Source organism: Nomascus leucogenys, chromosome 4 (genome assembly GCF_006542625.1).
Source record: "Nomascus leucogenys isolate Asia chromosome 4, Asia_NLE_v1, whole genome shotgun sequence".
In the NCBI taxonomy this organism is placed as follows: Eukaryota; Metazoa; Chordata; class Mammalia; order Primates; family Hylobatidae; genus Nomascus; species Nomascus leucogenys.
In genome coordinates, this window is record NC_044384.1 from 102,594,520 (window position 1) to 102,609,187 (window position 14,668).

At 45.3% G+C, this 14,668-nt stretch overlaps 1 protein-coding gene across 5 annotated transcripts in view; it reads left to right on the forward strand.

Annotated features, from left to right (window-relative positions):
* Nucleotides 1-14,668, forward strand: part of QRICH1 (glutamine rich 1) — a 62,225-nt gene that overhangs the window by 10,905 nt on the left and 36,652 nt on the right. For 4 of the 5 annotated variants that reach the window (XM_030811813.1, XM_003257037.3, XM_030811811.1 and 1 more), the window contains one exon: nt 6,547-6,876. In XM_030811813.1, the coding sequence (XP_030667673.1) occupies nt 6,568-6,876 (309 nt within the window). In that variant the 5' untranslated portion in view covers nt 6,547-6,567. Of the gene's footprint in view, nt 1-5,081; nt 6,877-14,668 lie in introns of those variants that run through there. The other variant, XM_030811812.1, reaches the window with a different exon arrangement.

Here is a 14,668-nt window from a genome sequence, read left to right on the forward strand (position 1 = left end):
AGTGCAGTGGCATGATCATAGCTCATTGCAGGCTCAAACTGCTGGGATCAAGCCATCCTATCCTCCTGCCTCGGTCTCCCAAGTAGCTGGGACTACAGGCGAGAGCCACCATGCCCAGCTTAGTATTGACATTTTCTAATGGTTTTATGGAATTTTTCCTACCTCAAGCTTGTTTGTCTTTTAAATTATTACTATTATTTCTAAGAGATGGGATCTCACTGTGGTGCCCAGGTTGGAGTGCAGTGGCTATCCACAGACAGGATCCTACTACTGCAGTATGGAAGTTTTGACCTGCCCCATTTCCAACCTGGGGTGGTTCACCCCTCCTTAGGCAACCTGGTGATTCCCTGCTCCGTTGAAGTCACCATATTGATGCTGAACTTAGTGTGGACACCTGATTGGCATAGCGCACTACAGCCCAGAACTCCTGGACTACTCAAGCAATCTTCCTGTTTCAGCCTCCTGAGTAGCCAGGACTGCAGGCATGCACCAACATCCCAGGCCCTTTTTTTTTTTTTTTTTTTTGAGACGGAGTCTCTGTCGCCAGGCTGGAGTGCAGTGGTGCGATCTTGGCTCACTGCAACCTCCGCCTCCCAGGTTCAAGCGATTCTCCTGCCTCAGCCTCCCAAGTAGCTGGGATTACAGGCATGCTCCACCATGCCCAACTAATTTTGTATTTTTAGTAGAGATGGGTGTTCTCCATGTTAGGCTGGTCTCGTACTCCCGACCTCAGGTTATCCACCTTCCTTGGCCCGCCAAAGTCCATAGCGCTAGGATTACAGGCATGAGCCACCACACCTGGCCTTTTTTTCTTTTTTTTTTTTTTTTTTTTTTTTTTTTTGAGACGGGGTCTTGCTCTGTCGCCCAGGCTGGAGTGTAGTGGCATGGTCTCGGCTCATTGCAAGCTCTGCCTCCCAGGTTCACGCCTGTCTCCTGCCTCAGCCTCTCGAGTAGCTGGGACTACAGGTGCCCGCCACCACGCCAGGGTAATTTTTTGTATTTTTAGTAGAGACAGGGTTTCACCGTGTTAGCCAGGGTGGTCTCGATCTCCTGACCTCATGATCCACCCACCTCGGCCTCCCAAAGTGCTGGGATTACAGGCGTGAGCCACCGTGCCCGGCTTTTTTTTTTTTTTTTTTTAATGGAAGGCTTAAAGAATGGATTTTGATGGTTTATAGCAGGTAACTTTTTGAAGCTTTTATTTTTTCTGACAACTGAATATCTAGCTTATTTGCCTTTTTGCGCAGGAAATAAATGTATATTTGGGCTAGAGTTTCTTATAGTAACTTTTTAAAGGTACTGTTCTAGAAATACTGGCTGGTAGGATTTATTTGGTGATGACATAGGCAGCAGAATGGCTTTTATCATATCTTTGGAACCTTGATTGACAAAAAATATGTTCTGGACTTTGGTATGAAATGTTGTATTCTAAAACTAAAATATTGATTAAATAGAAGTTATATTCACTTAGCTAAATGTTTATCAGAAATAGAGGACATCTTGCTGGGCGCAGTGGCTCACACCTGTAATCCTAGCACTTTGGGAGGCTGGGCAGATCGCTTGAGGCGAGGAGTTTGAGACCAGGCTGGCCAACATAGCAAAACTCCATCCCCACTGAAAATACAAAAATTAGCTGGGTGTGGGGGCAGGTGCCTTGTAATTCCAGCACTTTGGGAGGCCAAGGCGGGCAGATTACAAGGTCAGGAGTTCGAGACCAGCTTAGCCAACATGGTGATACCCTGTCTCTACTAAAAATACAAAAATTAGCTGGGCATGGTGGCGTATGCCTGTAATCCCAGCTACCTTGAAGACTGAGGCAGGAGAATGATTGGAACCCGGGAGACGGAGGTTGCAGCGAGTAGAGATCATGCCACTGCACTCCAACCTGGGCTACAGAGCAAGACTCTGTCTCAAAAAAATAAAATAGAAGGCTTCTGCCAGGCATGGTGGCTCACGCCTGTAATCCCAGCACTTTGGGAGGCCAAAGTGGGCAGATCTCTTGAGCCTAGGAGTTTGAGAACAGCGTGGGCAACATGGCAAAACCCTGTCTCTATAACAAATACAGTAATTAGCTGGGCGTGGTGGTACACGCTTGTAGTCCCAGCTGCTTGGGCGGCTGAGGTGAGAGGAGCAATTGATGGCAGGAGGTTGAGGTTGCAGTGAGCCAAGATCTTACCACTGCACTCCATCCTGGGTGATAGAATAAGACCTTGTCTAAAGAAACCAACAACAAAAAATCGGGGGTATGGGACTTTAATTTCCTGATCTTGCATAGTGAGAACTCCACAGATACTCCAAATTTTTTTTTTTTAAGATGGAGTCTCACTCTGTTGCTAGGCTGGAGGGCAGTGGTGCAATCTCAGCTCACTACAACCTCCATCTCCTAGGTTCAAGTGATTCTCCTGTCTCAGCCTCCTGAGTAGCTGGGATTACAGGCATGTGCCATCATGCCCGGCTAATTTTTATATTTTTAGTAAAGGCGGGGTTTCACCATGTTGGCCAGGCTGGTCTCGATCTCCTGCGCTCAGGCGATCCACCCAGCTTAGCCTCCCAAAGTGCCGGGATTAGAGAGGCCTGAGCCACTGCACCTGGCCAGTACTCTAAAATTAATGAGTCTACAAGTAGAGGCTTAAAGGTATGAAAGTAATCATAACAAAACTAAGAATAAAAATGTGATTGGCAGGGTTTGGTGAGAGGAGGGTGATTTTTAGTTTTTTATTTATAAATGTTTTTAGGCTTTTTTTTTTTTTTTTTTTTTTGAGATGGAGTTTCGTTCTTGTTGCCCAGGCTGGAGTGCAGTGGCATGATGAAGAACCAGAGGTCAAAGCATACTTAGCTGTTTTTACTTTTTATTTTATATCTTTTTATACTATTAGAATGGTTTTTCTTAGTTGAGTTTTGTATCCCTGTCCCTAACCCCCCAAGAAACCTCCAAAAACAAAACAAAAACTAGGTGGAATTCTATACTGAATACTGAAGAAAGCTTGTTTCTAAGAAGAAAAGTTGGTGAAATTATCCTTTACACTTAATATCAGACTTGAGGTGAGGCTTAAGCTGCCCCTTCTGAGTTTCTGAAACTTGAAAGACGAGAGTGAGGAGAAATAGGGTTACTAGGAGGATCATAGAGACTGGCTTTACTGGGCAATAGTCATGAAGGTTTTTCAGTTCTGTAAACTTTGTTTGCGTTGTTTCTTTTTTCTTGTTTTTTTTTTAATTATTTTTTGTTGTTGTTTTTGTTTTGTTTTGTTTGATATTGAATTCCCATCTACTCCTTCGGGAAGCAATGTTTCTTTGTATCGGTGTTTAGTCATTTGTCTTTTCCCAGACTTCAGACAAAAAAGGTTTTTGCTGCATGTAAAAACTCTTTACTTTTGTACCTTAAAAAAAAACAACAACTGCTTTTTGTAGTAGCTTTGAAAATTTAATCAGTCTCAGTATATTATGTGAATGCAACTGACAGTTGAAGAAAATACATTTTAGGAAATGTAAATTCCAACTGACCTCTGCTGCTCTTTTATAATGGAGGTGAAAAACTGAAATTATGTACCAGCATGGTAGAGGACCTGTTAATGTCTGCTCATATAATCTCTCCTTTGTCCCCTTTTGAGCAGAAGGGTATATGTGATTAGATATTAGAGTTTCATAACTTTGTAATGTTACCGGATCTCTATTATGAAAGATGCCCCCCCCAATTTTTTTTTTTTTTTTTTTTTTTTGAGATAGAGTCTCACTCTGGCGCCCAGGCTGCAGCGCAGTGGCACGATCTCAGCTCACTGCAACCTCCGCCTCCTGGGCTCAAGCAGTTCTCCTGCCTCGGCCTCCTGAGTAGCTGGTATTACAGGTGCCTGCCACCATGCCCGGCTAATTTTTGTATTTTTAGTAGAGACAGGGTTTCACCTTGTTGGCCAGGCTGGTCTCAAACTCCTGACCTCAGGTGATCTGCCTGCCTTGGCCTCCCAAAGTGCTGGGATTACAGGCGTGAGCCACAACACCCAGCCGAAAGATGCCTTCTTAAGGAAATCGCTACTGTGCCGTTAACAAAGGGGAGCTTTGATACATTCTGTGCAAGTGTGGCAAATGAGTGCTCTGGGATCACCTAAGCCAAGTAGCCTTCTCTGAATCTGTAGTTAGGCAAAGTGTGCTTGGCCTGATGCTCTCTTTATGTGTGACGTGGACATCGTTGACCACTTAATTAGTATTATTTTATTTTATTTTATTTTTTTACAGATGTAAGTCTCTATAGGTTTCCCAGCCCAAAGACCTGGGCTCAAGCAATCCTCCCACCTCAGCCTCCTGAGTAGCTGAGACTACTTGTGTGTACCACTGTGACCAGCTGATAACTTAATTTTTTTTTTTTTTTTTTTTTAGACAGAGTTACGCTCTGTCGCCTATGCTGGAGTGCATTGGAGTGATCTCGGCTCACCGCAGCCTCGATCTCTGGGCTCAAGCAGTCCTTCCACCTCAGTCTCCCTAGTAGCTGGGACTACAGGTGCATACCACCACACCCAGTTAATTTTTGTATTTTTTTTGTAGAGATGGGGTTTCTCCATGTTGCCCAGGCTGAGGTGGAAGGATTGCTTGAGTCCGTGGAGCTGTGGATATTACAGAAACGATTGGGTGGCTCACGCCTATAATCCCAGCACTTTGGGAGGCCAAGGCGGGCGGGTCACCTGAAGTCAGGAGTTTGAGACCAGCCGGGCCAACATGGCGAAACCCAGTCTCTACTAAAAATACATAAATTAGCTGGGCACGGTGGTGGGCGCCTGTAGTCCCAGCTACTCAGGAGGCTGAGGCAGGAAAATCACTTGAACCTGGGAGGCTACAGTGAGCCAAGATTGCGCCACTGCACTCCAGCCTGGGCGACAGAGGGAGACTCCAACTCAAAAAAAAAAAAAAAGGGCAGGCATGGTAGCTCATGCCTGTAATCCCAGCACTTTGGGAGGCTGAGGTGGGCAGATCATGAGGTCAGGAGATCGAGACCATCGTGGCTAAGATGGTGAAACCTCATCTCTACTAAAAATACGAAAAAATTAGCTGGGCGTGGTGGCGGGTGCCTGTAGTCCCAGCTACTTGGGAGGCTGAGGCAGGAGAATGGTGTGAACCCAGGAGGTGGAGCTTGCAGTGAGCCAAGATCAAGCCACTGCACTCCAGCCTGGGCAACAGAATGAGACTCTGTCTCAAAAAACAAAACAAAACAAAACAACCATAATTCTTCCTGTTCCACATTGAATTTCAAATGCAGCAGGTATATATGAAGCAACTACCATGGGTGAGCTATTCGGAGAGAACCAGGACATAGTCTTGTCTGCCAAGAATTTAGAGCCTAGGTAGAAGAAAGGAGATGCTTACTCACGTATTTTATATCTGTAACATAAGGTAGAGCATCTGGTCAGTCTAGTATATCTGTCCTGATTGCTCAAGGGAACAAATCACCTTTCCAGACATTCAGGATTGTCTGAGAATCCTTTTTGGCAAAAACGTTCGCTTGTTTTCTGTTACTCTTTCATCCTGCTGCTACTTTTGTTCTAGAGGTCGGGCTGATGAAGGGAGGATGGTACAAAGGTAGCAGCGACAGGGGTCAGCAGTCCACAGATTGCACACTTGTCCCTTAGGTAATGAGAGTTAACTGTACGTCTGCAGGTTAATTCTTAAGGTAAATAAATACCTGATGAAAACTTGTAGAATTTATTTCTGAATTTTAGTAGTGACCTGGATATTTAAAGCACTATTTACCTTTTTTTTCCAGAATTATTTTAATAGTATTAGTTACATTTATGTAGTGCTATCTATGTGTTGGATGATTTTCTAAATGCGTTATTTAATCCTTATGTCAACTGTGAGGTAAGTACTATTGTATCCCCATTTTACTCACAAGAAAACTAAGGTTAATTGACTTTTCTAGAGTTACATAATAAAGGAGACATAAAGTTGAGATTTGAATCCAGGCAGCCTGGCTCCAGAGTCCATGCTCTTAACCAATAAGCTGTGTTGCAAAAGAATGTGAGCAGCATATGGCAAAATAGGATTTTTGGTTTTTCTGATGGGAGATGAAGAACATATCCTCTGCCTCTTGTGTCTTGCCACAACTAGGTGGCATAGCTATCTCTGCTATAGGAAATACTTGGAAATAAAACATATCCATAGGAATCCCTGCCCCTATCTTCCTCCTTGCTTGGTGTCCTCTCTGTGATGGTCACAGAGCAGTTTTGCATGTGACATTTACTGTCCAGTGCTTGGCTCTGCAGAGAAGATGGGATTGACCTAGTGCTGGGTGGGAAGTGTGTTTTCAGCCTGTTTCATCCAGTATTGTGAAGCATGTGTTTGTTTTTTGTTTTCAGTGTGATAGTTTTATTTAAGAAATGTTAATAGAAATAATTTTCAAACATCCATTAACTAAAAAAATAAGGTGGTATAATAAAACTTTATTTTTTGTTTCTATATGTATACAGCTGCCCTGAATATATTCCACTCTTGTGCAAGCGTAATTGCTTCTGGGCATTTCCTGCTAAAAACAGTAACATAATTTTGACTTCTGTTTATTTCTAGGAACCCTGAGGACTCTGCAATATGAATAATTCCTTAGAGAACACCATCTCCTTTGAAGAGTACATCCGAGTAAAGGCACGGTCTGTCCCGCAACACAGGATGAAGGAATTTCTGGACTCACTGGCCTCTAAGGGGCCAGAAGCCCTTCAGGAGTTCCAGCAGACAGCCACCACTACCATGGTGTACCAACAGGGTGGGAACTGCATCTACACAGACAGCACTGAAGTGGCTGGGTCTTTGCTTGAACTTGCCTGTCCAGTCACCACCAGTGTTCAGCCACAAACCCAGCAAGAACAGCAGATCCAGGTTCAGCAGCCGCAGCAGGTTCAGGTATATGGGAAATGCTGAGGTGCAGCCTGTTTAACGTATTTGTTGTCAGTGTTTTAGTTAGTGGGATCATCACATCTATATGATGTTATAGGTTATTTAACACTAAGATTTTCAAAGTTAATGTGGACTAAAAATTTTTTCTTTCTTTTCCTTTTTAAGTTTTTGTTTGTTTGTTTGTTTGTTTTTTTAAACAAACCCCAGTGTCAAGGGCTGACTTTGAATACATTGCAGCCAGGGATCTGCTTAGCTACCTAGGAAACCCCAACCCAGAAACAGGTCATCTATGAGTGGTTTAGCATCAGGTTCAGCGTGCCTTGCGTGATGAGTGAGAGAGTGGCCACCTTTCTGGCAGCACCCCTTTTCCCAGGATGAGGGGCTCTCTACACCGGAACCCGGTCCCGGCACGTGACCCCGCCAGCGGCAATGTCAGTGATGGTGGAGGACTGGCTTTCCAAGGCCGACCAACACTCTGTGGTGCTGCCATGTCATTGTACCTGGGTTGTTTTCGTTGTTTCTTCTTTTTTTGAGATGGAGTCTTGCACTGTGGCCCAGGATGGATTCTCCTGCCCCAGCCTCCTGAGTAGCTGGGATTCCAGGTGCCCGCCAACACACCCGGCTAATTTTTTATACTTTTAATAGAGACGGGGTTTCACTATGTTGGCCAGGCTGGTCTTGAACTCCTGACCTCGTGATCCGCCTGCCTCCTCATCCCAAAGTGCTGGGATTACAGGCATGAGCCACACCTGGGTTGTTTTTTTCTTTTCTTTTTTGAGACAGAGTCTCGTTCTGTCACCCAGGCTGGAGTGCAGTGGCGCATTCTTGCCTCTGTCCCCTGGCTTCAAGCTATTCTCATGCCTCAGCCTCCCGAGTACCTGGGACTACAGGTGTGCACTACCACCCTCAGCAATTTTTGTTGTATTTTTAATAGAGACTGGGTTTCCCCATGTTGGGATTGAACTCCAGACCTCAAGGGATCTGCCTGCCTCGGCCTCCCAAAGTGCTGGGATTACTGGTGTGAGCCACCATGCCCAGCTTTTTTTTTTTTTTTTTTTTTTGAGATGGAGTTTTGCTCTTGTTGCCCAGGCTAGAGTGCAATGGAGCGATCTCGGCTCACTGCAACCTCCACCTCTCGGGTTCAAGCGATTCTTCTGCCTCAGCTTCCTGAGTAGCTGGGATTACAAGCATGCGCTAACACGCCCGGCTAATTTTTGTATTTTTAGTAGAGACTGGGTTTCACCATGTTGGCCAGGCTGGTCTCGAACTTATGACCTCAGGTAATCTGCCCTTCTCAGGCTCCCAAAGTGCTAGGATTACAGGCGTGAGCCATGGTGCCTTTTTTTTTTTTTGAGGTACAGGGTCTTGCTCTGTCACCTAGGCTGGAGTGCAGTGGCACGATCACTCCTTACTGCAGCTTTGACCTCCCAGGCTCAAGCGATCATCCAGCCTCAACCTCCAAGTAGCTGGACCACAGGCATGTACCACCACGTGCAGCTAATTAAAATTTTTTTTTTTTTTTTTTTTTTTTTTAGAGATGGAGTCTCCCTATGTTGCCCAGGCTGGTCTTGAACTCTTAGCCTCAAGATATTCTCCTGCCTTGGCCTCCCAAAGAGCTGAGATTTCAAATATGAGCTGCCATGCCTGGCCTTAAAAATATTCTCAAGTACTGTAAACTAAAAACACCACAAATATTTGATCTTTTTTTTTTTTTTTTTTTTTTTTGAGACAGAGTCTTGCTCTGTTGCCCAGGCTGGAGTGCAGTGGTGCAATCTCAGCTCACTGCAAGCTCCACCTCCCGGGTTCACGCCATTCTCCTGCCTCAGCCTCCCAAGTAGCTGGGACTACAGGCGCCCGCCACCACTCCCAGCTAATTTTTTTTTGTTTTTAGTAGAGATGGGGTTTCACCATGTTAGCCAGGATGGTCACGATCTCCTGCCCTCGTGATCCACCTGCCTCAGCCTCCCAAAGTGCTGGGATTACAGGCATGAGCCACTGCGCCCAGCCCAAATATTTGATCTTTGCTGTGGAGAGCTGAATAGTTTAGAAATTAGTGATCTTTTGGTACTGAGTTTAGATGTGATAGCTTCATATGACTGAGGCTTCCTTTCTTTTCTTTTCTTTTTTTTCCTGAGATGGAGTCTCTCTCTGTCCCCCAGGCTGGAGTGCAGTGGCACAATCTTGGCTCACTGTAAGCTCCGCCTGCCAGGTTCACGCCATTCTCCTGCCTCAGCCTCCCGAGTAGCTGGGACTACAGGCGCCAGCCACCACGCCTGGCTAATTTTTTGTATTTTTAGTAGAGACAGCGTTTCACCATGTTAGCCAGCATGGTCTCGATCTCCTGACCTCATGATCCGCCCACCTTGGCCTCCCAAAATACTGGGATTGCAGGTGTGAGCCACTGTGCCTGGCTGAGGCTTCCTTTCTATTTGTGTCATCCTGAATAGAGACAGAACACAGGAGGGCTGGTCTTGGCTGATTACTGATAGTGTAACATTTGAAATTAATTTAAAAATGGAAAGGCTGATGTATTTCAGTGATCTTCATTAACTTGTGTGATTCCATAACTCAGATTACCTAATGGATTTCTGGGTCTGTGTTCGTTGTTTGTAAGCCACAAAACGGCCAAGTGCATTTGTGGATGCCTGTAATCCCAGCACTTTGGGATGCTAAGGCGGGCAGATCATTGAGTCCAGAAATTTGAGACCAGCCTGGGCAACATGGCAAAACCCCGTCTCTACAAAAAATAAAAAAAAATTACCCAGTGGTGGTATGTACTTGTAGTCCCAGCTACTTGGGAAACTGAGGTGGGAGGATTGCTTGAGCCCAGGAGGTCGAAACCAGCCTGGGCAACATGGTGAAACCCTGTTTCTACCAAAAAACAAGAAAAAATTAGCTGGGTGTGGTGATGCATGCCTGTGGTCTTAGCTACTAGGGAGGCTGAGATGGGAGAATTGCTTGAGCCTGGGAGGTGGAGGTTGCAGTGAGCTGAGATCATGCCACTGCACTCCAGCCTGGGTGACAGAGTGAGATCCCATCTCAAAAAAAATAAAAATTGTAAGGCACAAAAAAGAATGCTAATTGCTGATAAGCTTTCTGAAAGACGAGAAACTAGTACGTTTGTCGTAAAATGTTTTCCTTTTTTTTTTGAGATGGAGTCCCACTGTGTCACCCAGGCTGGAGTGCAGTGGCGTGATCTCGGCTCACTGCAACCTCTGCCTGCTGGGTTCAAGCGATTCTCCTGCCTCAACCTCCTGAGTAGGTGGGATTCCAGGCACCTGCCACTGTGCCGGCTAATTTTTGTATTTTTAGTAGAGACAGGGTTTCACTATGTTGGTCAGGCTGGTCTTGAACTTCTGATCTCAGGTGATCCACCGGCCTTGGCCTCCCAAAGTGCTGGGATTACAGGCGTGATCCACCGTGCCTGGCCAAAGTTTTCCTCTTTAGAGGTCTTTATGTGAGACAACGGGCTCCTCCAGTTGCAAATGCAGTTTTCTTGCCATTGTCTATTATGGTTTAATTTCATTGTATTCTGGAAGTTTTTTTATACTAAGAGGATAGGAAAGGGACTGGAACATGCTGGAGAGGCAGGAGTATGGAGAGGTGTGCCTGGTGAGATAGAAGGTTTTCCTTTCCTTTATTTTTTCTTTTAGTTTTTTTAGAGACAGGATTTCACTTCCCCAGGCTGGAGTGCTGTGGCATGGTCATGGCTCACTGCAGCCTCTACCTCCTGGGCTCAGGTGATGCTCTCACCTCAGCCTCCCAAGTAGCTAGGAGTACAGGTGCATGCCACCATGCTCAGCTAATTTTTTCATTTTTGGTAGAGATAGACTCTCGCCATGTTGCTCAGGCTGGTGTTGAACTCCTGGCCTCCAGCAGTCCTCATGGCTCAGCCTCCAAAAGTGCTGGGATTATAGGCATGAGCCACTGTTCCCAGCTGAAGTAGGTTTCACTGTAGCCCCTCAAAAATGCAGGTGAGTATATTGGAAGGACATAGCCTCTGAAGCTTCAGTACTGGGTTTAAATTTGACTTGACCACTCAATTGTTGGCATAAGCTTAATCTTTACCTCCAGTTTGTTCATCAGCTAAATAGGGATAATACCATTTAATGAGACTGAATAAGATAATAAAGTATCTAACATACAGAGAGATTTTTTTTTTTTTTTTTTTATGGAGACAGGGTCTCATTCTGTCACCTAAGTTGGAGTGCAGTGGTGTGATCTTGGCTCACTGCAACCCCAGCCTCCCAGGCTCAAGCGATCCTCCCACCTCAGCCTCCCGAGTACATGGGACCACAGGCACACACCACCAACGCAGGCCTAATTTTTTGTATTTTTGATAGAGCCAGAATTTCACCATGTTGCCCAGGCTGAGATTTACTCATTTTTTGTTTTTATATTTATTTACTTAGTTTTTGAGACAGAACCTCACTCTGTTGCCCAGGCTAGAGTGCAGTGGCATGATCTTGGCTCACTGCAACCTCCATCTCTGGGGTTCAAGCTAGCACACCCGGCTAATTTTTGTATTTTTAGTAGAGACGGGGTTTCACCATGTTGGCCAGGGTGGTTTTGAACTCCTGACCTTAAGTGATCTGCCCACCTCGGCCCCCCAAAGTGTTGGGATTATAGGCATGAGCCACCACGCCCAGCCTTGTTTTGTCTGTGTAAGGAAGAAAAGGTACAGGAAAGGTAAGTAAAAGAAGGCTGGCCCAGGCATGGTGGCTCACACCTGTAATCCCAGCATTTTGGGAGGCTGAGGTGAGTGGATTCCTTGAGCCTAGGAGTTTGAGACCAGCCTGGGCAACATGGCGAAATCCCGTCTGTACAAAAGTACAAAAATTAATTGGGTGTGGTGGCTTGCTCATGTGATCCCAGGTACTCAGGAGGCTGAAGTGGGAGGATCACCTGAACCTGTGAGGTCATGGTTGCAGTGAGCTGTGATTGTGCCACTGCACTCCAGCCTTTTACACTGAGGACAGGAAAGGCGTCTCAAAGAAAAGGAGAAAAGAAGGCTGATTTTCTGGCTCAAATTATTCTGCTGTTTTTTACAGCTTTGACCTCCTCTTTCTTACCACACCCGGCCAATTTTTGTACTTTTTTCAGTACAGATGGGGTTTCATTCACCACGTTGGACAGACTGGTCTTGAACTCCTGACCTTAAGCGATTCACTTGCCTCAGCCTCCCAAAGTTCTTGGATTACAGGCATGAGCCACTGTACCTCGCCCCTAGGCTGGTCTTGGGACTCCTGAGTTCAAGCGAGCCACCCACTTTGTGGGTGTTTGGGATTACAAATACAAAGTGTTTGGATTACAGGCACAAGCCATTACACCTGGCCCCGCTTTCTCATAAGATTAAAGAGTTTGGGGCTGGGTGCGGTGGCTCACTCCTGTAATCCCAGCACTTTGGGAGGCCGAGGCGGGCGGATCACCAGGTCAAGAGATCAAGACCATCCTGGCTAACACGGTGAAACCCCGTCTCTACTAAAAATACAAAAAATTAGCCAGGCGTAGTGGCGGGTGCCTGTAGTCCCAGCTACTCGGGAGGCTGAGGCAGGAGAATGATGTGAACCCGGGAGGCGGAGCTTGCAGAGAGCCAAGGTCACACCACTGCACTCCAGCCTGGACGATAGAGCGAGAGTGTCTCTCAAAAAAAAAAAAAAAAAAAAAAAAGAGTTTGGGGATTTAAGTTCGGAGTGTTTCTTAAGACTTTATGTTCAAGATAAATTGATCAATGCTTGAACCTGGGAGGCAGAGGTTGCAGTAAATCGAGATCACACTACTGTACCACAGCCTGGGTGACAGAGCAGACTCTGTCTCAGAAGAAAGAAAAGCCACTGATCAAGATCACTATTAACATCTTCTTTCTCCCTAACCTCTATGTAAATGAAGGAAGAAACAAATATAATGACATCCATGAGATAGATTCAGTGTCATAGAATCATAAGAATGTATGTTTTCCCTACGTGACTAAAAAGATACTTTTAAAAAGTAAAGAATTCTGGCCAGGGCGGGCATGGTGGCTCAGACCTATAATCCCAGCTGTTTGGAAAGCTGAAGTATGTAGATGACTTGAGCCCAGGAGTTTGAGACCAGGCTGGGAAACATGGTAAAACCTCATCTCTACAGAAAAACACAAAAATTAGTTGGGCATGGTGGTGTGCACTTGTAGTCCCAGCTACTCAGAAGGCTGAGGAACTCCTCGGGCCCAGGAGTTTGAAGTTGCAGTGAGCTGTGATCATGCCACTGCACTCCATCCTGGGCAAAAGTGCAAGACCCTGTCTCTATAAAAAACAGAACAACAAAGCATTTTTAAGAGTGCTGGAAAAAGTGAATACCATTTAAAAACCACTAAATCTAAGAAATTGATGAAAGAGAGTAAGTAGACAGAATTAGGTGATAAAGGCCAGGCGTGGTGGCTCATGCTTGTAATCCCAGCACCTTGGGAGGCCGAGGCAGGCGGATCACCTGAGGTCAGGAGTTTGAGACCAGCCTGGCCAACATGGTGAAACCTCATCTCTGCTAAAAATACAAAAATTAGCCGGGCATGTTGGCAGGTGCCTGTAGTCCCAGCTATTCGGAGGCTAAGGCAGTAGAATTGCTTGAACCTGGGAAGCCGAGGTTGCAGTGAGCTGAGATGGCGCCATTGCACTCCAGACTGGGCAATGTGAGTGAAACTCAGTCTCCAAAAAAAAAAAAATTTTTGGTGACGAATACATGTAGGAAAGAACTTTTGGGGAAAGTGGGGCAGTTCTTAGAGTGCCCTAAGCTGAGAAGTAGAGGATACACAGAGTAGAAGTCCACTGGGGTAGCTTTAGAACTAAAGATTGGGAATTGACTATAGAGACTTCAAAACACACACATACACATATGTATACTTAAATCTCACATTACCTTGATGAGCAAGTTAGAGATACATTAGTTTGATGATAATTGTTACTGCTCTTTTGAGTAAAAATCACAGGCTGGGTGCAGTGGCTCATACCTGTAATCTCAGTACTTTGGGAGGCTGAGGCAGGAGGATCCTTTGAGTTCAGGAATTCAAAACCAGCCTGGGCAACATAGTGAGACCTTGTCTCTACTAAAAATAAAATTAGCCAGATGTAGTGGTACACACCTGTAATCCCAGCTACTGAAGAGGCTGAGGTGGAAGGATCGCTTGAGAATACTTTATCTCAAAAAAAAAAAAAAAAAAAAATTTCCCCCCCATGGATCTGTATTTTCACCAACCTTTTAGAGTGCTCTTTGTGGTCCCCTCGCCCACACAGATTATCAACTATTAATGCAAGTTACAAGTGTAATTGGAGGAAATGTCCTTTTTTTCTTTAAAAAGTAATTTTCGGCTGGGTGTGGTGGCTCATGCCTCTAATCCCAGTACATTGGGAGGCCAAGACAGGTGGATCACAAGGTCAGGAGTTCAAGATCAGCCTGGCCAAGATGGTGAAACCCCGTCTCTACTAAAAATACAAAAAAGTCGCCAGGCGTGGTGGTGGGCGCCTGTAATCCCAGCTGCTCGGGGAGGATAAGGCAGAGAATTGCTTGAACCCGGGAGGCAGAGGTTGCCGTGATCCGAGATTGCGCCACTGCACTCCAGCCTGGGCGACAGAACGAGACTGCATCTCAAAAAAAAAAAATAATAATAATAATAGTAATTTTCTACTTGAGGCTTTTTTGCCTTATTCAAGTAGTTCTAAAAGTCTTATCACAGATTTCTAACCTACAGGATGCTAGAGAGATGGTTTGTGCTATATGATGCCTGCAAGAGTAGTTTTATTCCTTTCTACTTAAAATTTAAATTTTA